The 26,407-nt window shown below is 40.4% G+C and overlaps 1 protein-coding gene across 1 annotated transcript in view; it reads left to right on the top strand.

Annotated features, from left to right (window-relative positions):
- STXBP6 (syntaxin binding protein 6) overlaps positions 1-26,407 on the top strand; it is a gene marked incomplete at both ends in the record, with an annotated part of 207,507 nt that overhangs the window by 140,267 nt on the left and 40,833 nt on the right. Inside the window, 5 exon segments of the mRNA XM_079699838.1 lie at positions 9,772-9,792; positions 9,795-9,820; positions 9,822-9,852; positions 12,395-12,525; positions 13,460-13,625. Of these exon segments, the coding sequence (XP_079555964.1) occupies positions 9,772-9,792; positions 9,795-9,820; positions 9,822-9,852; positions 12,395-12,525; positions 13,460-13,625 (375 nt within the window).

Genomic DNA, 26,407 nt, shown 5'->3' with positions numbered 1-26,407 from the left:
TCACAGAAGCATCAAAAAGAATGTTTGACCAGATACTGGGGTGCCATGGCCTAACCATAGCCAAACTGACACATAAAACTTAACCATCTCTGATTAGTTGGACTCTCTGTTTTGTTATTTCAGTCATTGCTTTAGAGTTTATGGCGTACATCTTTAACTTAACGTGCTTTACCTTCGAGTGATAGTATACTAGTTCATCTATAGTATAAGAACCTCCCAGTATTTCACATCCCCTTTCTCCCGTCCTGAGCTTTATGCTATTATCGTCACACATTTTATTTTTCCATATGTTATAAAATCATACACCATTGTCATTTGTAAGCAAGACTAGAGCATTGTTCAGTCTAGGGCTCATTATTCCTCACTCATAGGGCAAGACCCTTCTGTGTCTCCTCAGTGTCCCCTGAATCTTGAGGTTTTCCAGTCTGGCTGGGGGGGATAGGCACTATGGCCAGCCCTTTTGGAGTATGGAGTTCTGTTTCCTCTATTCATTTTGAGTGGTTCTTTCTCTGGCCTCAGGTAATTTCCTCACACACCTGTGGTGAGAAGTACTTAGCTAAATACTCAAGGCCGAATCTCTGCAGGTCTCCAGAGTTCTCTGTGTGTGTAGTTCTCTTTCTTCATTCCTCTGTCCTGAGAATTGTAATGACCTTGATCTCCCTGCGCTCTCAGCTCTGTCTCCTCAGTGTAGGGAGTCTGACCATCTCTGCCTGGGTTCCTCCTCCTTGCACTACAGCCTGGAAAACTCTCAAACTCGGAAACGAGGGCAGTTGTAGGGCTGGCCTCATTCATGTCCTGTGTCTCAGGGATCACTATCATTCCCTGTTTCATATACTTTGTCCATTTGGGTTGCTTCAGGCAGAAGGGTGGATGTAGCCCTCACTTCTGTTGTGTAGACACAGGGTTAGAATTGCGGGGTCTTAAGAGTATATGCGTGTTTAGCTTTAGTAGATATCACCTAGAGTTTACCAAAATAAATCCAGCTAATTTTAATTGCAGATAATTTTCGCTAATATAATTGACATTCGTTTTACCTAGAACATGTTGCTATATCTTAGTCCCTCACTTAACATAGTCAAGAGTGAAGGTGACAAGTTCTCAGTGACACCGTTCACTTTCTTTAGAACTTCAGAGATGTACACCCTCACATTAAATATATTACTGTAAGTATTGAGTAATTGGTGGTGGCGAGGAGGAGGGAAAGCAGAGAGAGCAGAGAAATCTGTCTTTGCTTGACTGATAGTTGTCTTTATATTTGAAAGCATATGTTTGCTAAGTCACAGCAGCTTTAATTTTTCCAGAAACCTAGTGATATTATATGTTGCTATTACAGGTACCTGGTCCATTAGCAAATTCTCTGTTGCTCTGTCTTTCCAATCTCATTGCGGGGGAGGGGGGTACTCTTCTCACACAGAAGGTGACCCATATCCACGTAACATCCTCCCATGGTTCTTTTAGACTAAATATTCATATGAATATTAATATTCATAATTAATGAGTATTAATATGAATATTAATATTCATAACATTCACCACTGCTGAGCGGTGGGGTCATGTCAGGGAGTTGAGAACCAGGCCCTTCCCTCACACAGTGAGGAGGAAGGGCCCCTCTTCACAGCTGCCGAGAGATGAGGAAGTAGAGGCTGCAAAAATGATTCCATCTTTTCTCACTGTAAGGGGCGTTTGAGCTCTAAGAATGCTTTTTAGCAGCTCCCACTGGTAAAATAGGTATCGAATTTCTACCAAGAATGGCATTTCCCTGAAGAGAATTGCTGCTTGGCCTGTACTTTTCGGTATATAATGGATAATGTGAAAGGAAAGTGTCACGTTCAAGGAGTCGCTTTTTCAAGTTTTATTCCCAGCCTTTGAGCTGCTTGTAGAGTAATGTAATTCATTCTTCAGTCAAGTAGCTGCTGCTTTGATGCCTTTGTCTTTAGATGCTCTGTTTGTAGATCTCTCCTAAGAATAGATCAAAAATGATGTTTATATCTGTTTCCAGAATTGAGGAAGTAAGAACAGAATGAGGCTTTATGACTGCAGTTAACCCCTTCTGTTTTCTTCATTGTATGTTACAGGATTTGGTATTGGATTTAATCTCTTTCAGAAACCATAGGGCTTCCCTGGTGGCGCAGTGGTTGAGAGTCTGCCTGCCGATGCAGGAGATGCGGGTTCGTGCCCCGGTCCGGGAAGATCCCACATGCCGCGGAGCGGCTGGGCCCGTGAGCCATGGCCGCTGAGCCTGTGCGTCCGGAGCCTGTGCTCCGCAAGGGGAGAGGCCACAGCAGTGAGAGGCCCGCATACTGCAAAAAAAAAAAAAAAAAAAAGAAACCATCACTGTTCTCACAAATCAAGGTGTTTACTTCCCTGGCTCGGGCCTGTTTGTTTATTTGTTTGTTTCACAGTTACACTATATAAACCAGACATGTTATATACCCTTTCCATATAAAATATAAAGTTGCAATAACTAACATTAACCAGGTTTTTTTGTTTTTTTTTTTTTTTTGCGGTACACGGGCCTCTCACTGTTTTGGCCTCTCCCGTTGCGGAGCACAGGCTCCGGATGCGCAGGCCCAGCAGCCATGGCTCACGGGCCCAGCCGCTCCGCGGCATGTGGGATCTTCCCGGACCGGGACATGAACCCGTGTCTCCTGCATCGGCAGGCGGACTCCCAACCACTGCGCCACCAGGGAAGCCCTAACCAGGTTTTTTAAGTCACTGTATGTTTACCCTTTGCGCAGAATGCATGCAAATTGATTTTTTCCTCAGGTATATAGGGAAAAGTTTAAGGAAGTTAAAAACTCAGGCGCAGTGGGAAACCTTGGGTTGCTGAATCTCATGAAATCATGTTTTCAGGGAGGCTGAGACAAACAGAATTGTAAGAGAGATGCTGCTAGAATAAGGCTTGCAGGAAAAAAAGATTGTTTTAAAAGGCTTTAACCCACAACTTTTTCTCCTTCTAGTCTCCTAATAGTTCTATAATTTCCTGGTTTTTACCATTTTCTCTGCTCTCCTTAGTTCTCAGGATACCCCTCTTTTCTAGTAAGAAAATAGATCAAGCCTTACAACCATGACTTGATCCTGAAACAGACCGGTTGAGCCTGATATAAGTTGTTGGCTTATTCATGGTTTCTGGTGTTCTTCCTCCTTTTGTCTTCTTCCTTTGTTGATTCACTCATTGATTTATGTGTGTGTACCTGCACTGGCACCGGGTATCAGTTTATAATAGAGAGGGCATCGTGGTACTGGTCTAGAGAGGGGAGCACCCATCTTGAGATGGGAACTCAAGCCTTCTGAGGATTAAGCTCCCTGATTTCCAGGTAAAGATTTAACAGTCCAAGACTACCTGTGATGTACCTGAGCCTGTTGTTGGCTTGAAAAGTAGAATACCCTTTCAAAATAAAAATCTACATATGTTTATAGTTAAAGTAAAATTATTGACAGGGGTAAGAAGATTAAAATTGGAAGGGACTAGATTTGGGGTTTTTGTTCATTTTTTTTTTGGCAGCGCCACAAGGCTTGAGGAATCTTAGTTCCCAGACTAGGGATTGAACCTGGGCCCCAGCAGTGAAAGCACAAGAGCCCTAACCACTGGACCACCAGGGAATTCCCAAGACTAGATTTTTAACTTGGAGCTCATGTTGGCATGAGACATTGAAGTTGTACATTCCAGAAGTAATGCTGTCTCCTTTTGGTAATTTGGAAACATTAAAACCAGCTAGTACTTCCTGCAGAGTTAGTTTAGGGGGCTTGCTTGCTCTACAGATGTGTAGCTATTAGCTACTTTGGGTATGATGCTGTACTTTCATATTAAAAGAATCCTTCCTGAAGAATGCTTGATGAAAGATGTTTCGTATTCTTCTCCTACTGAAGGACTCATCCAAACTTATTTACAAAAAAGAGGTTTCCCATACAAATTTTTTTTGGTATCCCTTTGGAGAAATTTCCTAGACTTTAAATCTCATCCTCCTCCCCCTCCAGTTTGGAGATGAGAATGTGATGTAGGTACAGCCCTAGGAACTAGTGATACCAAATAAGGAATCGTTTGTGTGGAAAACTCCTTTCTTGGTGATTAGCCCTCCTGTAGACCATAGAAGTCTGTCTTTAAGAAACAAACCTCAAAGCCCTGTGCACGGACTCTCCCCTTCCCTCCCCTTTAGAGTTAGTGGAGCAGGGACTGTAGAAGGGCATCCTATATTCTTCCTCACTGGCTTGGTGGTCATGACTGAAATGCCACCGTTTTTGTTGTTGCAGCTGTTGTTTATTTGGATTAAATTTTTCTTCCTAAAAACATGCAGAGTCAAGAATACCCTTTCAAACCCATTTGGGTCCTGTGAGGAATCTGACCAGAGAGCCCCCAGGACCTAAGATGGAAGGAGAGGAATAGGGCCCCAAAGACAAGCTTGGCCATTTCATGAATTGGTCTAGTTTGGGAGCCTGTGGAATCTAAACAACTGTGTCCCTAAATTATGACACACTTTGAGAAATCATGTGAGAAGCAAATGATCAACCCTGTGGGGAGAGCGCCAGGCTCCATTTCCCCACTCACCATAGCAGTGATGACAGGTCCCTGTTCTGAAAGTATGTGAGGTAACAGTCTAGATATTTTTGCTTCTAAGCTTTGTAAACATTCAGCCATCTCACTGCATAAAAATGCTGATGCAGCCTCAGACCTGAAATTTATTTCTCCATAGATACTGTGAAATCCACCTGGAATTATCATACATTAGGGTTTGGGAAGAGCATTAAGAAAAACAGTTCCAAGTAATCATTTCTTACCTTGTCCTCTTAGCCCGTCTCTGTACCACATCAGCACCCAGAAGGCACGCTCAGTCTTGCTTTTACTTCCTGAATCACATCTCAGAGGATTTCTTTTTTTTTTTTTCCTTTATGTCTGTCACCTCCGACACAGCCAGAGAGCAGCCCTGATGAGATTCTATGTGGACATCACTTTTTTTCCTTGCTCCAAATTGTTTATTTCTCATCAACAGTCTTATTGAAATCAAAACGTCTGGCCGTTAGACTCCAGCAGAGCAGAGGGCTAAGTCACACCACAAACTGCTGACTTTCACTCAGCTATGAGATCAGGAGAGGGCTAAGCATGATGACAGACATTTTTAGGTTTCTTAGGTACATAGGTATGGTAAATTCTATGTTTTAGCTGCCTAGCCTTGACATCAAATTATATTGTAGATACTACAATTTGTTCTTCACCTTTTTTTAATAAGAAATGACCACAAAGTTATAAGATGATTCAGTTTGAGTTTAATGTGTAAAGAAATGTTTGTGTTAGTGAAAATATAATATCTATGAAAAATGAGATGGTAGAGGTTGTGAGTCATCATTTTCTTTAAATGCTGATTATTTGTTTTCTTTAAAATAATGTCTTAGGACTGAGACTAGATGTTTTGTATTTGGGCAAAATTGATTTTCCTGTTTGGGACGATTGAGAAATGATACTCTGAATAATGAGATTGTAGAGGAAAGAGTGACTTTAAAAAAAAAAAAAAAAGCAGTCTCACAACCTTTGGACCTTGACATGGAGGATCAGCCTCTTAATCCCTGGCAGAGTATGTGTTTTTCTGCCATTTTGCATCACATGCAAGTAACCTGCATTTCTGTGTTTCCTTTCTGATAACAGCCTTTGTCCCCTCTTCCACCAATTCCTAACTTGATACAAGACCAGGTTTGATCGACTAGATGGTACTGTACTATTGGCTGGCTTCTCTGGTTTTGATTAAATAGAATTTTCTCACTGGGCAAAAGCAAGGCTGGTGATCTCCACTCTTTGACTATGGCTAAGTGTCTTATTTCTGTACAATGTTTCATGGCTGGACCATTTTTTAAAAGAACTCTTTATGCCATTAGTTCATGAGAAAGAGATCTTACACCCCTTGAGTAATGATGGTAATGATATTCTACACATAAGAGTTCCTAACACTGCTTCTTAACTACAGCTGAGATGTAGATAAGTCTACATGAAGGCTGAAGAGAAGGCATGCAGCCATGAAAACCACATTCTTTTTGTCAGAACTGGTAGCAGAAGGACCTGGATTCAGTTTGCCCCATGCTTCTGTCTTCCTCTGATGCCACCATAGAAAGCAGTGGGTTCCAGGAGTGGGTGAAAAGAAGCATTAGGCTTGGATAACCCCAAAACTTGACTTACCGAATTCCAATGCACATGACTCAGTGGTCTTAGAGAAGCCATTTCCAGTTAAGCCTCTGATTACATCAAGGGGAACATCTATGTTGTGAGAGTCTTTAACACCCAACAAAATGTGGCATTTGACATTGCAGCAAGAAGCTATAGTGGAAAGAGCAGTAGACTCTAAGTTCATTGTTTAGGTCACAGTTTTTTTTATTCATTTACAATATTGCTTTGGCAAGTCAACTCTTTCTGTGCCCCAGTTTCATTGTCCATAAATATAACAGGGGATAATAGCAATAACCCTGCCTCTATAACAGAGATGTTGTCAAGTTCAAGAGAAAAAACCAGAAGCTGTATGTATTTAAAAGATTTTTTTAAATGTTAAATGTTTATGTCAATTTATAGGATTCTGCATCACAACCTGATAGGCGATAGCTTAGAAGATCTTTGTGGGGATTTATCCACATCTTCCGTGTTTTAGAACTCGATGGACATGATAACAATCTGGTTTTCATTCTTCACAAATACGTCAGAGAAACAAACGTTGAATATTTTAACCAGGCTTGAAATGAACAGACTTCAGTGAGAGAAATAACACGGTGGGGAACCTACTTGGGTACAGTAATCATAGAAGGTTTTTCAGTGGAGTTGACATGTAAGCTGAAATCTGAATAGTGAGTGAGAGACAGCAATAACACACACACACACACACACACACACACACACACACACACACACACACACACACACACACACACACACACACACACACACACACACACACACACACACGAAAAGGGTGTTTCTATGAGGGGAATAGCATTCGCAAAGAGGTTGCTGTTTCCCAGGAGCAAAAGGTGACTGGAGCCTGGTGGACAAAAGGGAGAGTGGAATGAGATGAGAATGAAGAGGTACTCAAGGGCCAGATCATCTAGGGCTTTGCGGGTCATGGTAAGGGACTTGGGTTTTATTCTAAATGCTTTGGGATGCCATTGAGGATTTTTTTTTCCTCTTATTTTTATTGAAGTATAGTTGACATACAATATTATATTAGTTTCAGGTGTGCAGTATAGTAATTCAGCATTTATATACATTACAAATTGATCACCACCATAAGTCTAATAACCATGTGTCACCATACAAATGTATTGCAATATTATTGCCTATATTCCCTATGCTATACATTACATCCCCATGACTCATTTATTTTATAACTGGACTTTTTTTCCTTTCAATCCCCTTCACCTATTTCACCCAACCCCTCTCTTTGCCTCCCCTCTGGCAACCACCAATTTGTTCTCTGTATCCAAGAGTCTGTTACTCTTCTGTTTTGATTGTTTATTTGTTTTGTTTTTAGATTCCACATTTAAATGAATCACACAATATTTGTCTTTCTCTGTCTTACTTATTATCATAATACCCTCTAGGTGCAACCATGTTATTGCAAATGGCAAAAGTTCATTGTTTTTATGGCTGAGTAATATTCCACTGAATATGTATACCACATCTTATTTGTTTATTCATCTATTGATGAACACTTAGGCTGCTTCAGTATCTTGGCTATAGTAAAGAATATTGGAATGAACATAGAGGTGCAAATTAGTGTTTTTGTTTTCTTTGGATAAATACCCAGAAGTGGAATTGCTGGATCATATGGTAGTTCTATTTTTAATTTTTTGAGGAACCTCCATACTGTTCTCCATAGTGGCGGCGCCAGCTTACACTGGCGCCACCAACAGTTCCCTTTTCTGCATATCCTCGCCCACATTTGTTATTTGTTGTCTTTTTGATAATAGCCATTCTGACAGTGTGAAGGGATATCTCACTGTGGTTTTGATTTGCATTTCTCTAATGATTAGTGATGTTGAACATCTTTACATGTGTCTGTTGGCCATCTGTATGTCTTCCTTGGGAAAATATCTGTTCAGGTCCTCTGCCCATTTTTTTTTTTTTTTTTTTTTTTGGCGGTACGCAGGCTTCTCACTGCTGTGGCCTCTCCCGTTGCGGAGCACAGGCTCCGGATGCGCAGGCTCAGCGGCCATGGCTCACGGGCCCAGCCGCTCCGCGGCATGTGGGATCTTCCCAGACCGGGGCACGAACCCGCGTCCCCTGCAGCGGCAGGCGGACTCGCAACCACTGCGCCACCAGGGAAGCCCCCTCTGCCCATTTTTTAATTGGATTGTTTGTTTTTCTGATATTGAGTTGTGTGAGTTCTTTATATATTTTGAATAGTAACCCCTTATCAGATATATCATTTGCAAATATATTTTCCCATTCAGTAGGTTGCCTTTTCATTTTGTTGATGTAGTCCCATTTGTTTATTTTTGCTTCTGTTGCCCTTGCCTGAGGAAACAGATCCAAAAAAATATTGCTAAGACCAGTGTCAGAGAGTATACTGCCTGTGTTTTCGTCTAGGAGTTTTATGGTTTCAGGTCTTACATTTAAGTCTTTAATTCATTTTGAGTTTATTTTTGTAAATGATGTAAGTTTTATTCTTTTGCATGTGGCTGCCCAGTTTTCCCATCACCATTTATTGAAGAGAATGTCTTTTCCCCACTGTATATTTTTAGATCTCTTGTTGAAATTAATTGACCATATATGCATGGGTTTATTTCTGGGCTGTCTATTCTGTTCCATTGATCCTTGTGTCTGTTTTTGTGCCAGTATCATAGAGTTTTTATTACAATAGCTTTGTAGTATAGTTTGAAATCAGGAAGCATGTTACCTCCAGCTTTGTTCTTCTTTCTCAAGATTTCTTTGGCAAGGAGTTTTTAAAAGATGGTTCAGTCTTATGTATTTCAGTTTGAATAGCCAAGCTGGTCAGAAAGCCAGTTTGGGGAAAATCACAGGGCTAATGTTATAATTCCTGGAATGTGGCTGCTTCATGAAACCTCCCTGACTTTCCCCAACTCTACCTTGGTCCTTGAAGCGCCCCCACATACACACCTCAGATGACTCCTATGTCATTTATCCTGTTATGCTTTAATACTCTGTTGCATCATTCTTATCTCCTCCCCACCAAAGTTCTTGATTCAGAACCACTTTTTACTCAATATTTGAATTGCCATGAAACTTCCTTCTGTATCTTCCATCTAATAAATATGCCATAAATATTTGTTAAATGACTAAATACATAATTCACTGGCTCTCAACAGTCAAAGTGCCTCAGAGTCAACTGGAGAGATTTAAAATATGGATGCCAGGGCCACACCCACAGGGATTCTGATTGACAGTGTTTGGTGTTTTTGTTGTAAAACTCCCAGGTGATTTCGATGTGTGGGTCTGAGTGGAAAATCAGGGGATCAGGCTGATTCTGGGTGGTCTGTAGTATTACCTGGGAATATCATATCCCCTTTAAATGCCTATATATTTACCTTTCCTCATGAATGATCAAGGCATGACAGAAATGCCCTGATTATCTCGCCTTTAAAGTTATTCAAAATAATGAATATGGACTCTACCATATGGGGGTAGTTGGACAAACAGCACTATGATATTACTGATTCAGATTATTTGGTTGCATTTTCCAGAGTGTGCTATCAATTAGCTTTCCTTGGGAAGGAGAAGGTAAATTGCTGTTTTTCACTAGACATATGGAATTTGACTGACTGACTAATTTTTAACAGCTATGGACCCTAAAAACACCAAAAGAGGAAGGGGTTAAAACATGGCTCCTTCTAGCACAGAACTCAAAGTCTGGCAATGGTGTGATTGTGCAAGTGTTTTGACCTCAGAAGGGGAAAGTCTTTATTTAATTCTATGTAATGTGTATATAATAATATCATTTTAAGGCACCTGCTTCAAAATAGAAACTGGGATGTTGGAGATAATAACAATAAACAAAAATTAAAACCAAACCGGGCTCAGTGCCCAGGAAAACTATCAGATTCCAAGAACTGGGCAAGGAATAACGTAATAGAGGGAAAAAAAGTCAGGAATGGATGAAGTTGTAACTGCCTCCATTAAAAATGACCACTCTGCAGTGCGATTGCTGTTGAACAATTCCGTGGGGCATTTGTTGGGTGGGTGGAGTTCCTGCCCTTCTCATTTCAGTGACAAACTTCCAATGGAACTTGCCTTCCTAAAAGTGTCAGTCTCAAACATGCCAATAATTACAGCAATCTTGCATTATGTTGGAACTTTTATAATGCTATAAACTAGTTGGAAATAAATGGGCCAGAAATAAAAATATGAGTTAACTGAAGTCAGAAGGAAAGCCTTCATGTTTCCCAGGATGCCTAAATGTCGTGTGATTTACATAAACAAAGGAGGAAATCCTCTTTGTGTGTTTAGGGGTGTGTGTCTAATACAGGAACCCATGTTTTCCTGTTATTGAAAAGCATTCTTTAATCGTTTAAGCACATTTTAGGACCCACATATATTCCAGGTGTGTTGTTTCCCTTGACATTAAAACAGCAGAGCAGGGCATGACTATCAGAGAAACCTATTAGAGCTTCCCTTTGTGTCATATAGACACATAAAATAAATGAATTAAGTGGATAGACAGCCCTGGGCAGACTGGTAATATTGTGTGAATTTAGTGAAGGGAATGGTTGTTCCTAATGGGACTTAAGCAGACTTATACATGGAGCTGTAGGCTAGACAGGCCATTTGTGAATGGAAGACTATAACATTTCCTTGATCGTGGGTGTTAAGGGGATGATGACTTTTTAACCATGAAAGTAAACGTAATTGGTGTGAAATGTTCATAAGCTTCTAGCCAAATATAACTGAATAATGGGCAGTAAACCTAAGCATTATTTGAAATTTTTAAAAAATGTTTGCTAAATTCTGGTTAGGAACAAATGGAGAAGATTGTACTGAGATCCTAAAAACAGCCCAGTCCTGTACCATAGGGTTCTTACCAACCGTAAAGGCAGGGTGCCCACATTTCTTTCCCCTCTTGGTCACTGCTTTCACGACCCCAGACACTGAAGCTGTGATAAAACTCTGGTATATGTGAAGGAGAGCCTTCTTACCACCAATCATGACTGGAATAGGTGTTTTCTGTCCTTCATCCCGCAAGGATTCTTTTTGCCATCTGTTGAGCATTTGCATGGTTATTTGCAAGTGTGGGATCTGTGGGCTTATTTGAAACTAAGAAAGAATGTAGCACTGATGCACAGTCTTACTAGGACTGCATTCATTACAAGGAATGCTTTCCACTTTTCTGGGTTCCTTTAAGAGCATCGTTTCTATTTAAACTTACAATTCTTACAGCCAGAGCTCAGGAGGAGCTTTTAGGAAAACCCTTTTAAAATACTTAATTACCTCCCCTCCCTTGAGGCTCTAATCATGAAGTAAGCAGACAGAGAAATATTCAGAGTGACTCTCTCCTGGTGGCTGGTACTTGACCTCTGTCAAAGAGGTGACAAGGTCCATCCTCAGCATGGAAGGGAGAACTGACTAAGGCCAGGAGGATGAACTGTCCTGGCCCTACAGTTGTGGTGACCTCAGGAATTCATATGTGGAGAGGGGCAGGGGTTATAATCAGATGCAAACTGGATACAAACTGACTATATTTTAAAGTTAAATAGTTGGGGGGGTTTTTCTGAGTGAAGTATTACTTCTTATCTTCTCACTAAAGCCTGGAATATTTATTTACACTGGACTATAACATTAGAAATACGCATTGCAGCTCCCTAGGGGAACCGGTAACCTGTACTTCCTTTAAAATGCAGCCTTTCCCAACTACCCCTACCTGATGCCTGTCAGCCCCATATACTACTTTCCCTGCTAGACATCACTGTGCATTTGTAGCCTCCATTGGAGGAGCTTGGTGTTGATTATTCCTTTCGTGTTCAGTGTGAGTGGATGACAGCATAAATGAAGCTGCCCTTACAATTAAAATTATATTGTAACTGCTTGAGGGTGCACATTATAATTTCTATTTCTTTTGAGTTCACCTCTTACTAAAGGCACACATATTCATTCATTTTCATTTTCTCTCTTTCTCTGCTTCTCTTCTTTCTCTCTGTACTTATCTCTCCCTCTCCCTCCCTCCTTCCCTCCTTCCCTCCCTCCCTCCCTCCCTCCCCCCTCTTCCTCCCCTCTGTACTCATACGCATACACATGTATATACACACATATGTATATTTATCTCTCTTTCTACACACACACACAGGTATATCAGTTTTTCTCTCTCTCTCTCATTGCACATATGTATGTAGGTATAAGATAGACACACCACTGAATGAGGACCCAAACCACCCTGCACACCCACTAATCTGATTGGTTTTTTCTTGGCAGTGACAAACAAGAAACCCACACAGGCATCCATTACGAAGGTCAAACAGTTTGAAGGCTCCACGTCGTTCGTGCGGAGATCACAGTGGATGCTTGAGCAGCTTCGCCAGGTTAATGGCATCGATCCTAATCGGGTGAGTGAACTGTCCAGTGCTGAGCGAAGGTGTTCTTTTCACACAATGACTCTCTCATTGACCTTGGCAGGGTGATGGTTGTCTGAGTCATTTTTAACAAGACTATTTCTCTACTTCAGTTATGTGGCTAAGACTTTTTGATTCCTGTGCCCTTCTTACGGGCAATTGTAAATCTTTTCATCATGTTTGATGGAGGCACCTAAGGGGATGAATATTGTAGAAGTGCTACTCCAGTAATATGTTTATCAGCCAAGTGCAAAGAGCAGAGTTCAGATAATCACATCTGTGATTATCAATATGAAAAACCATGTTCATCGAAGCTCCATTTATCTCCTAATGCCACCAGTGATGAGGTTTATTTACCAAAAATCAAATAAATGAACTGCACCTTAAAAATGATGTATTAAGTAAGATTCCATTGGATTTAATAAGAGAAACATTTCATGGTAGAGTTATATATTCCAAGTAAATTCCCTTTGCTCACACACTGACCATAAAATACATCAATAATGAGGAAAAAGAAAATGTAAAATGTAACTATATACTAAAAGAGTAAGGGGTAATTCTTTCCCTACCAAAGGTTAGGAACAAGATTAATACTGTTCAGTGCCAAGAACCTAAAGGAATCCTTTTTCGAGTAATGGGGAAGGCAATGCATAGTCTGAATTCTGACACAAGTTGATATGCAGTTAAGCTAAAGGGACTTCTGTGCTCTTAACTTCCTGGGGACATCTAAAAATGCCATGAGATTTGAGGTCTGCTTGATAAAGAGAGAAAGGTATACTCTCTGTGCACCTAGGTGCTAATAAAGATGAGTCTTGTGATTAGGACAAAAGTCTTTGTGTTTTAGCCTTTATGAGTCTCTTAACATGGTAAACTGGAAGCAGCAGTTTTTATAGCTTGAGATCAGTCGTTATTTCACTGTCTTTTCCAGGATTCTGCAGAGTTTGATTTGTTGTTTGAAAACGCTTTTGACCAGTGGGTAGCCAGCACGGCCTCAGAAAAATGCACCTTCTTCCAGATCCTCCACCACACCTGCCAGCGCTACCTCACAGACAGGAAGCCAGAGTTTATTAACTGCCAGTCCAAAATCATGGGAGGTAAGTGGGCGTTTGTATGACTTTACTCATTCTGTTTCCTTAGACTCACTTTTACATAAAGGGTTAGGTATTCAGCAGCATAATTAAAGACCAGAAAAAAAGAATCAAGACGCTCAGAGCTGGACCGCATGAGGACCATTCTGGGAGTTCACTGTATGCTAATCTAGACACAGTGGTATGTTTTCACTCTTATCCAAAAGCTGATCTTTTAAAAGGAATTAACTCCTTAGCTAAGATTATTTGTACTATGAGAACAAACCTGTCCCTTTATTAGAAAAACCTTTCCGTTTGGTTTCTTCACTACCATTTCATCGCAGAACACTCTTCTGGGTTGCTTTTTCCTAGTATTTCTCAAGCTATTTTACAAATATTGATATGACCGTTCCTACAGATATAGTCCCTTTCTTTCAAATGGCACCTAGTCTCACATTTATTCCTTGAATGGCAGACAGAGCTGAAGTAGGATGAGTGCTGTAAGCCAGCCTTAAGGAACGAGTACCAGCATTGGCAAGTTAATGAGAAACACTTAGAGGGTGCTTAGCACATTTCTTTTAGGTGGCATTTCTTTTTAGAGACTTGAAACTGTGCTAAAAATATAAAGCCTTGCCAGTCACTATGGGAGTTGAGGAAGAGTGTGTATATTATTGGTCTTTTCACTGACCTGTTCTCCTGGTTTTGAAAGCATCTTTTTAAAAATGTACCAACTTTGTCTTAATCAAATGTAAGTGAAGGTCACAGTAGAGACGTTACGTCTTCCCCTTGGGCTGTATCTATTTTCATATGAACATGAGGCAGAATCCATTGTCCTGTCCCGACAGCTGCTATGCACACACTCTCATTTTGCCATTAGTCTGCTAGATATTGTGGGAGAAAATGCTGTCAATACTTCATTATTTGCCACTGAAGTGTTAGTGTGCCTCATAAACAGGAAGTTGCTCACATCATATGAACCTTGAAAGGTCTCTCTTAGATGCTGATAAAGACTCTTGTGAGGGCTTCCCTGGTGGCGCAGTGGTTGGGAGTCCGCCTGCCGATGCAGGGGACGCGGGTTCATACCCCGGTCCGGGAGGATCCCACATGCCGCGGAGCGGCTGGGCCCGTGAGCCATGGCCACTGGGCCTGCGCGTCCGGAGCCTGTGCTTCGCAGCGGGAGGGGCCACAGCAGTGAGAGGCCCGCGTAATGCAAAAAAAAAAAAAAAAAAAGACTCTTGTGTTATCGCTTCTCTGTTTAGTCCTAGAGAAATAATGAGGTGACGAGTGCATATTTTCTTCAAAGTGACTACATCCTATGGTACAAAAGTGAAAAAAATATTAGATAGATGTTGAAAGGAAAGGAAATATCAAACACTAACCTCTTACTGTTTGGAAAACATAATGAGACTCTATCATGTCTGTGCCACCAGTGTTGTTCAAATGAATCCTGCTTTGTAAATCCTTAACAGACTTGGCCAAAGGTTAAAGCAGCCAGGCTGAGGACCACAGATGGTCACGTTTTCAGGGAATGGAAAATTGACCAGGCAATCCCAGCTTTCCCTCATTCTTCCTTAGGATCTTCTCTAGTATCCTAGAATCACATTTGTTTCTTGATCTTAAGTTCCTGCTATGAAATATGTTCCCCGTCCGTATCAGTACGGTCAGTAGCTTGCCTGGCTGGCCCCTAAGCAGAGTCTCCTCTAGAAAAACAGTGTGACATGTGGATTTGAAATTTCTGTTGCTCTTGGAGACAGACTTTCTCTCGAGCACTCCACTTCTCCAGGTTCCATCCTGGGAGCAGAGGGCATCAGAAGCAGAGGCGGTTCCATGGGGATGACTGCATTTCCTCAGAGTGGAAATATGAGGTGGAAGCGAGGGGGCACAGACTCACTCCTCCGTCCCCATGAGGGAAACAAGCCTCCTCCTTCCTGCAAAGGTTAGGGAGAGCTCTGGGAACTCTCCCCTAAGGGACGGCGCTGGGTAGCCCTCTTCTCTGTTGTCTCTGAAGCTCTCGTTTCTTCTCTCAGAACAGGCCCTTTCATTCCTTCATTCACTCTTAGCTCATCATCCAACCACACAACATGTAAGTACTAAGTACCTACTATGAGCTCGTCACTTTGTTACATCCTCGATGTGGAGAATCATTCTATGTTTGGTCTCTTAATAGACCCTAATTGCCACTACCCAAACCCCAGACTGGCAGGTCCCCAACAGCCTTTCCACATGCATTACCCTCTGAATATCCTCAGACCTTTCCACACATTCCCACCCAGCTGCTTCTGTCATTGGCCCAGTCTTTCGATGTCTTCCACTGCCCTAGGAACCCCAAATTATGCTGAGTTGAGCCAAGCATCTATATATCCATTGTTAAATTGTTGGTATGTATAGTGCGTAAAACTAAAGACTGATTTCCTGTAGTAAGAAAAAGAGTAAGTTAATGAGACCAAGTGCCAGAATTGGCTCTGCCTTCTATGACCTTAGATGTGTCTCTCCTCTTCCTTAGACCTCAGTTTTCCCTGGTGTAACATATGGGGGTTAGACTAGATGATATCTACAATCTGTCAGGTCTATCGTTTGAGCATCAGTAATTCATAAGTTATAGCTTTATTGTGTAGGTTAGTCACTTCTTAATTTAAGAATCAAATAAAAGATTTAGTGCTGTTAAATATTGCCCAGTTCTAGATTCCCAGGGAAGGCAAAAAAGTTTGAATTAGACACATTGTAATTTGTTGGCACCACATACATCCTTAATGAGTACAGCCTGTCTTATTTAAACAGTTGCCTATCCTTGATAACAGTTGTACCAACACACCCTAGTTAATTAGCATGCTGATTAGTCTTCCTTTTTGCCAGTTATCACAATTCAGAGACTTAAAAAAATTGTGTAGTTTTCAGGTCACTACATTCTGACCCCTTTAACTTTTAGGGTACCTCCCCCATCTTCAGCAAATGAGATCTATTCCAAATTTCACAAAATCTTTTGGTTTGTCCTTACGGTATGGGCCATAAGGGCTGGACACAAATTGTTTTCCGTGCTGTGAAATGTGATAGATTTTGTAATTTTAGAGAACTGATGCTGCTGTTGGTGTGCTGTCCTCCATTAGGTTCTGTACATATGTTATCTCATTTAGTTTTTACAGCAGCCTTTGGAAATACAATTTATTATCTCCATTTTACTGAGAAGGAAATAGGATCAGAGAGGTAATTAAACAGCTTGCCAAGGATCGTATAGCCTTTGTCCTCAAGTGGCAAGGCTGAGATTCAAACACAGGCCCTCACCACTCTAAAACCATCATTTTTGGGGTCACTGAGTGGCATGCTCCAGGGAACACCATTGATATTGTCTTTGGTATGAATGGTGTCCTGTGGAGTTGTGCAGGAATTTTGGGATATATTTTAGACAGCACATTCCTAGGTATTAAAAAAGGGAGCTAAGAGGAGGGGGCCAGAGATTATGAGCAGTTTTAACTCTTTTCCTACTTTTATTGAGGTATATGAGTAAGATAATATGATGGAATCATCCAGGACCTTTAAAATCATTTTGTTTTTTCTTTGTTTTTGTTCATGAGAATTTCAATATATTAAAGAGATGAAAGTGAGGCTATTTTAGTCAATGGGGAAGATGCTGGAGGCCTGGCCACTCACCAGACCTCTTAGATATTTTGTTTCTGATCTAACCCCCATCATTGGGAAAACTGAAGCCCAGTGATTTTGAAGGACTTTTGAAGGACAAATCTGTCTGATTCCCACTGAACCATAGTTTCTTTTTTATTTATTTTTATTTTTATTTTATTTATTTATTTTTGGCTGTGGTGGGTCTTCATTGCTACATGCGGGCTTTCTCTAGTTGCGGCAAGCAGAGGCTACTCTTCGTTGCGGTGTGCAGGCTTCTCATTGCGGCGGCTTCTCTTATTGCGGAGCACAGGCTCTAGGCGCGTGGGCTTCAGTAGTTGTGGCACGTGGGCTCAGTAGTTGTGGCTCATGGGCTCTAGAGCACAGACTCAGTAGTTTGGCGCACGGGCTTAGTTGCTCTGTGGCATGTGGGATCTTCCTGGACCAGGGCTCGAACCCGTGCCCCTTGCCTTGACAGGCAGAATCTTAACCACCGTGCCACCAGGGAAGTCCCCCATAGTTTCTTTAATACCAGTTCAAATAGGATTATCATTTAAGCATCTACAATTTAATGAAGTTCTTCTCTTATATTTATTGATTGTGTATATTCCATATGGCCAGGTTTTTCTTCTTGGGGAAAGTCAGTTACACAGAAATAAATTATTTGGATTGTTTGAAATTCTGTCCTCCAAACATGATATTTCCTTATCTCCAGAGGATAGACTGGGGAGCTTTGATCTTCTGGTGCTGGTTACAGGATCCAGGAGACATGGCCAAAGTCTACAGTTGTGAAGACCCCCATAAATTGAAAGAGAGCAGGATGCTCTAAGCAGGTGTGAAGCGGAAAGCGTTGGTTTCTTCTGCCTTAGTCAGCATCTTTTCAGCCATCTTCTCTTCTCTGGATGGTTGAAGGACTTTGTCCTCAAGCCGTGGTCATTCCTGACCTCCACCCTACCTCTCTCGTAGTTCATTCAAGGTCAGTCACCTTTAGAAATACAAAGCCATTCATTCAGTTGCTGGGTCCCTAAGCTACCAAGTAACCTGCAGAGAAGGAAGGCAGAGGTGTGGAGCAGGCTGCTGGAATATCACATAGCATCAGGAGCGACAGGGCCCTGAAGGTGAAGTCTTGGGTTCATATAGGTCATATTTACTTTTTCTAAGATGGTAGTTTTTTTCTGTCTATAGTAAGCAGAGATGATGATATAAATGATATACTGTTATATGTGTGATAACACATTTGTACTACAAAGATGCCTTGAAGGAGTTAATCACACATGTAGAACTTCAGACTCTAGAAGAGAGACTTGCTTTCAACTAATGTATTTCAAGAGAAACCTGGTGTGCCCCAAGTGGTAGCATCAGTTTACTTATAATGGACCTGTCTTATTAAGTCAGGTTCCCAAGGGGGACTTTGTTTTGCTCTCTTCATGCTTCTTAACAAAATGTGAGCAAATCCCTCATAGTTCCCCATTGCTATTTTATTTACACTGACCTTCTGTAGTGATTACTGTCGGCCTATTATTTTTATGTCTAATTCTGTAAACTAAGGAAATCTTTAATGGTGTTGGCAACTCCTGTGTTAGAACCACAAAATAAATGCTTTGAAACCTATTTTCTTTTTTAGTAAGTGCGGTAAATTATTTACAGAAAGAAGTAATTTATTCCTCAAGGCAAGGTTCTGTTTAACCTGAAGCATGTCCTAGCATTTTCCTTGAATTCTGAGTCCAAACACCCTTGGCTACCTCATTCAATTACCTCTCACTCTTTCATCTGTTCTATGTGGGTCATCCTTTAGGGGGGCCCCACCTACATTGTTTGAGGCCCAGTTGATTCCATAAGCATTTACTCAGCACCATCTGTCTGACAGGTACTGAGCTACCTGCCGACATCCAACAACCAAGTAGGCACCTTTGCCAACTTTACTTATGTTCCTGGAGGGACATCAGATGTAAACAGATATGAAACAACATGATACACCAGGGTGATGGCTGAGCTGCATTTTAAGGGATGGTTAACAGTTGACAGACACACAAGGGCAGGATGAAATGAGTTCTTTCTTATTGCAACAGTTAATCTAGACAGTTTCATTTCAACATTATCTATATTCAGAATTTGGAACGTGGCAGATTGTTTTTCCACGAAACAGGCTATTTTGCAGTGCCATGTATTTTTATCATCATCAAAGGGTATTTCTTAAGCATTGTCTGTCTGTGTGCAGACCTTCAGATGATGGTATAAAGCCCAGACGTCTGAGCTCTTTTAGAATTCCAGAGACACAGATGTCTCTGATGTCTGCTTCATAGCAGGCTGGCCCTCATTTGCCCCTGTTGATTGGTATGCTAAAGAAGAACCAGATTGCTTTACTTTGGATTCCCCTGGGGTGGTACAGAATCTCAGGATTTAGACTGTGACTTTGTATTGTACTTCTCTCCCAGACAATGAAGGGGCATATCCCTGGGCAAGGTGTGCGAATATTCCACCTTGTGAGTGTCCCAGGCATGGGCATGTGTAAGGTGAGGTAACAGACAGATGACACAAAGAGCACGTGTATGCATCCTAACAGGGCTCTTACAAAACAACAACAACAAAAAAAAGTGATCAATATGGTTTTTAATCCAAATATATTAATATAGTGCTCTAGTAGAATCTATAACATTTGCCATAATCTTTACAGTTCTTCCTCATGTTTTAATGTTTCCTGTCATTGAATAATGGCTTTGTGGGATGTGAACTTCACTTTCTTACACATGCTCCGACCACAGGCACATTACAAAGAGTTGCTTATTTCTCAAGAATAAATTCACGTGCAATTTTGCCTCTACCACTCAAACTTCAACATACTCGGGGATGCGTGCAGACATACGCTAGTGATTATAATTCACATACCGAGTTAAATCGTATTAAAACCACCATATTGTTGCTTCTTGATGACATGTAGATGGGGAGCAGGCCAGGCTGCTTAGCTGATTCACTGTTATGAGAGGGTCAGGAAGTGTTTCTAATAGTTCTTTAGATCTAGAGGAATCCATGTCATACTTCCTCCAGTGAGTTTTTGTTACCCTTGAGGAAATAACAAAGTAGCAAACTTCAGTCATCCTGTACCATGATACAAACAAGGAAAGTGGTTTATGAGGAACTTGCCTGAGGTCCCACAGCTAAATACGTGCTGGAGCTAGTACCTCGGTCAACGCCTCTCACTTATTCCCCGTCCATTCAGTGGGGACCAGGACTTCCAAGTTCCCTCAGTAAGCACAGGTCTTCTTTTCCTTGTATTGATTCAGTCAAGCAGAAGAGGAGATAACTCCAATTTAACAAGATATTTATGAGGCTCAAATTAAAAATTCGGTTTGGAAGTTCTCTCTAGATGTCTGTTAATTCTATTAATTGTATACACATGCAGACTTACCCACCACTGTCCCATCACTCCATCCACTTCATGGCAGCCCATACCATCCTTTCCTAGACAGCGTGATATTTTATTTAAGACTTGCTTTATAGAAACTTTTTGGAGAGAGTAAGAAATTAAGAATAGAAACCAAAAATTATGCCTCAATAAAAATAATGGTACAAATATTTAAACTATACAATTGGAAAAGCCCAGTTTGGGGGATTTTTTTGCTTTGGTTATTGGAATCCTACCAGTGTAACTACTATGTCAAACACAAGTTTGATATGTACTATGCTACACAAAGTACTAACAGCCATCTGACACTGGCTGAGCGTTCTTCGGAGCAGGATGTTGTAGCAGAAGCTATGAGGTGTTTCTTGATCTGAATCTTTTATGTATGTATGTTTAAAATTCAGGATGACATTACCAATCGTTATGTTGGGCATTTTGTGTGCTTTCTCGTATTTTCTGATAGTCAGTCTATTCAATACTTCATCTTATTCCCAAAAGGTGAATTAAAAGCAGATGCTTTTATTTTCAGTAAGAAAATTGGAGTAACCAAGGACTAGTTCCTTAGGTCCCATCCAGTTCTATGCATGATATAAATGACTAGTAACTAAAGAAAAATTGGGTCACAGATGTGATTTTCTCTTCTTCATTGCTCATTGGATGTAAGCCACACAGAAATGCATGCTGTGAAACAGCTGGTGGGTTATGGTTAGTCATCTTGAGCTAGAGTGACTTTGTGCATTAAGTGCTTTGTCAGTCATCTCTCTTCACCAAAATCTTGAACCAAACCAAAGCTACATAAAGGGGACTTCTGAGGTATCATTTATTGGCATGACAAGGATCATGAACATATTTTGTCTTTCCCATGGTTAAACAATCTGCAGTAGACGAGAGCCATTTCTACTTTCAGAATCAACCAGAACACATAATCGCACAACTTGATAAAGTGAAAAGAGCACAGACTAGATTCACTTACCCCTGTTTCTGATGGCATCACTCATTAGCTCTGTGACCTTCTCTAAGCTGCTTAACTTACACTCAGCCTCTCTGTATCATGGATAGCAACGTATACCTTGAAGGAATGGTGTGGGGATGAAAATGAATTTTAAAATATTCAATCAGATGGGATTTTTGCAAAGTGCCAGTACATGTCTGAATATCCTATTAAAAAATTATTATATGCCTATTCATAATATTACATGATTTCTTCTAGGATATTTATCAAAAGCCCTTTCTTATGAAAGAAGTAAGAAAATATTCTTAAAGGATATTTATCAAAAGCCCTTTCTTATGAAAGAAGTAAAAAAATATTCTTAAACTTTCCTAATCCACATTGGCCATAAGAATCGCAAAAAAAAAAAAAATTAGTAATTTCATTGTTCCAAGTGGGAAGGAGCTGAGCTATATTATAGACATTCCAGACGTCTGGAATGCTGAGTTGTTTGCCTGGTTTATAGAATGCTGAATGTGTCGCATTTTATGTTTGACATTTATAGAATGCATATGTTACTGCTGCCTTTACCAAAACAACAATGTTTAAAATGTATTGAGTGACACTGTGCCAGAGATCAGGGCACATAATTCAGATCTTCTTGTAGGAAAGAAAAAACCTAAAACATGTTTTCTGAACTTTATAAGAGAATAGAAATGTTTTTTTTACCACCAGCGTATCTTCAACCTAGAATATTTCTTTGACTCCAGTTCTCTTTACACAGCCCTAAAAGGAGACACATGGATCAGAGGTAAAATTGTTTAATATTGTTAGACAGGAAGTGGTATTTCCAAAACAGACATAAAAGGCATGCTGCATGATTCCCATACTTCTAGATTTAGAGACAAATACAATTTTTTTTTTTTTTTTTTTTTTTTTTTTTTTTTTTTGCTGTACGCGGGCCTGTCACTGTTGTGGCCTCTCCCGTTGCGGAGCACAGGCTCCGGATGCGCAGGCTCAGCGGCCATGGCTCACGGGCCTAGCCACTCCGCGGCATGTGGGATCTTCCCGGACCGGGGCACGAACCCATGTCCCCTGCATCGGCAGACGGACTCTCAACCACTGCGCCACCAGGGAAGCCCGACAAATACAATTTTTAAAAGAATTTGGGAGACAAGTTTGCCAACCAGTTTTCTATGTAAGATGTTAAAAAAAAAACTTCATATCCGGCATCACCAGTTTCACAAAAGAAGTTTAATACTAAAAGATACAAAGGACATAAGGGCTAGTCCTTAAATTGGAAACATTTACCTTTATGAAAAACTTACTGCACCTGGTCCTTATCTTTCTTAGTTCACATAGACCAATAAAAACTCCATCATTGACTGGCAATTAAAAGTTGTTGCTCTGCTGTAACACAGAAGCATCAAGAACTAAAATTACGTGGAATTTTAGTGAAGAGAAGCTGTAAATTCACAAGAACAGTAACTGGTTCTAAAAATGGTCACTTAGTGATTTGTCAAATTCATTCCCACTTCTGGGGGAACCCACTCAGAGCACACACCTTTTGGGTAGCAGAACAGGTCATCTTCAGGGTTGAAGGCCATAGTCCTATTCCTTCCCTGGAACAGAGGTAAGGAACTTGTGCATAGTACCTGAGAAACTACCCAGGAATGTGAGATTTCTAAAACCTTTAGTGAAGGAGTAAATGAAATGGCCTTTCTTCTCACATTATATCCTAGGCTTTTAAAAATTTCAGCCTTGTATCTGATCATCAAAATAAGACTAAGCCGCTAAATTTATCACAAGTAGTTATTTGAAATTTGGACATTGATATAAATCTGAATGTGGAGACTTCAGATTTATAAGACCAAACATTTTTCACCCTTCCATTTGCAATATGCCTACCCAGGGTTGGGTTTATTAGGTGTCCTGCAAGAAGCAAGAGCATTAGGATTGTCAAATTTAGGAAGCAAAAGTAGAAGATGCACAGTTAAATTTGAATTTTAGATAACAATGGATAATTTTTTAGAATAAGTATATTCCATGCAATATTTGAGACAACTAAAAAAATTATCCATTGTTTGTCTAAAGCTCAAATTTTATCGAGTGTCCTATATTCTATCTGGCAACCTTCATGGGCATCCCAGTTTCTAGCTACCATAACCAATATGGAAAACATAATATGTTTATTGTTATGTAGATAAATCAACTTTATGGTGGCCAATTATTAGGACTTTAAGATACATTGAGATGGAAATCTCCCAGGCATAATGTTAGGTTAGCCGTTCAAAGATACAAACAGAGAAAAATATGAGACAGACTGCTAAAGAAGGACTATTAGAAGAACTGAGAGTATTCATGTCTTATTGTGGCTATTCTACACAGAAAAATGCTGTGAAATGCAAATTAAAGTATTAATAAGTATAGCAATTCCACTAAAGCTCTTTTGTTACCAAACATGAGATTCCTGGTTACTTTTGCACAGGGAAGAAAGCTCAGTCTTGAGTCTGAATGTCTTTGGCTTGGTTTTGAGGAGTTAGTTTCCTGCAAGAGCAGTGAAAGGAGCCTGCCATTGACTTTTGGGGACACCAACAGACCAAAGGCTCTCTTTTATGGAGAAAGAGTAAGAAGTTCTAGGGTCTCAAGAACTAGAAGCAGCTGCCACTTTAAAAATTTAGCCTCCTGGGCTTCCCTGGTGGCGTAGTGGTTGGGAGTCCGCCTGCCGATGCAGGGGACACGGGTTCGTGCCCCGGTCCAGGAGGATCCCACATGCCATGCAGCATCTGGGCCCGTGAGCCATGGCCGCTGAGCCTGGGTGTCCGGAGCCTGTGCTCCGCAACGGGAGAGGCCACAACAGCGAGAGGCCCACGTACCGCAAAAAAAAAAAAAAAAAAAGAGAGAAAATCTAAATTGCATAATCACTCATAATGCTATGCCCTATAGAAAAGAACTTTCAAGTGGAATCAGTATTCCCCTCATTGAACCTGATCGAGAACATTCTGGTCAGGATCAGCTTCATGTCCCTTATAACCCAGAGAATTAAACAGGACAGAGTATGGTGGGTAAAAGTCAGGAGCATTCCATGCTTCACATATAAATATTGCACCAGATCTAATCTCCTTGTGATTATGTATACTATTATATATTACTCCCACTATCAGTGTTTCACTTCATCCTATGGACCTATTTTCACAGTTGGTTGATTTTATTGATCTTCTTTCCAGTTCCCATTATAAGAGGTTGAGACTTACAGAGGGGAAAAAAAAGATGTTTTTCACAAGGTCAGAGTAGATTCACACATCTGTGATAAAAGCCAAAAGCCTGTCCTGATGGTTGGGTTCTAGTAATGTTAGGTTTCTTAGACACCAGGTGAAGGAGAGAAAATACACTTGTAATTTTAAGAAAGTCTTTATGGTGTCAGTATACAATCCTTGTGTATTTTCCTTAAGCTTTTGACTTTCAAACTTGAAAAAGACAGAAAATATTATAATTGTTTAAAGGTTTACATCATTTAAAAGTGAATTGTTCATCTTAGAGTTAAAATATATTTTTTCTATCCACAGTATGTTTACCATCTTGGCCATTTGTGTTAGTTTCCTAGTGATGCTGTACCAAATTATCACAAACTTAGTGGCTTAAAACAACACAAATTTATTCTAGTTCTGGAGGTCAAAAGTCTGGAGTGGGTCTTCAGGCAGTGTTCCTTCTGGAGGCTCTAGGGAAGAATTTGTTTCCATGTCCTTTCCACCTTGTAGAGGCTGCTTGTATTCCATGGTGTGTGGCCTGTTTCTCCATCTTCAGAGTCCAGTGTAGCATCTTCCAACTCTCTCTTTGGCTTTTACACTCCTGCCTCCCTCTTATAAAGACCCTTGTGGTTATATTGGGTCGACACAGGTAATTCAGGATAATCTTACCATCTGAAGACCCTTAAGCACAGCTGCAAAGTCCCTTTTACCACGTAAGGTAACATATTCACAAGTTACAGGAATTAGGATGTGGGCATCTTTGAGAAGCTGGTGTTCTGCCTACCATAGCATTTTTCTAAGAGCTATAATATACACGATTGTATAATACTGTCCTACATTTAATTTTTTTCCTTTCATAAGATATACTTTTAAATACTACCTATAGACTGTATTACTTGTACTAATCTATTATAATTTAAGACATCTAGAAACACCTAAACTTTTTAGGAAAGCCCAGTACTTAAGTAGCTGAAAGGGCTTGCCATGTGCTAGATTATCCAGTAGTTCCTTACTTTACCAACTGGGATATTTGTACCTTTCTCTTCACTTAAGGAATTGGTTTTCCTTAATAATTACACAGGTTCTTTACAAGTTCCTAGGAAGTCTTAGTATTTAAACTTTTTGATGATGAAGATGTTGTAGGCCACTTGGTTTTGTTAAAAACGTCCTTTTCCTTCATATTTCCCTTCCTGCATCCTCAGAAAATGATCCTAATGCCCTACTTGTAAATATCTTGGTGGTATTCCTCTTGAGACTGACAGTCCCTCTTCAGCTTTGATATAAAATGTCAAGGTCAAATGTATTTAACACATACTCATCAGACAAGTTCACATGAGCTGGGTGGATTTATCTCTTTAATTCAGCATACATTTAAAAGTGATCTAACATGAGCCCCTGAAATGCAATTAGAATATTAATTCAACAGTTTTCTGTATTGCTTAGGGTGTGTACTTCTTTCCCTGTGGTGTTGTTTCTTAAACCCTGTCTTCCCAGTATGGTATGTTAGACACTAAAAAGAAAAAGACTTTGCACAGATCTGGGTTTGAATTTCTGATCTGTCATTTACTATCTGTGGACAAGTTACTTAAACTGTAAGCTTGACTTCCTCTTCTTAAACAGA

This window comes from Hyperoodon ampullatus, assembly GCF_949752795.1.
Source record: "Hyperoodon ampullatus genome assembly, chromosome: 3".
NCBI lineage: Eukaryota > Metazoa > Chordata > Mammalia > Artiodactyla > Ziphiidae > Hyperoodon > Hyperoodon ampullatus.
The sequence above is the reverse complement of the archived record's forward strand: the minus strand, read 5'-3'. Positions and strand labels throughout refer to the sequence as shown.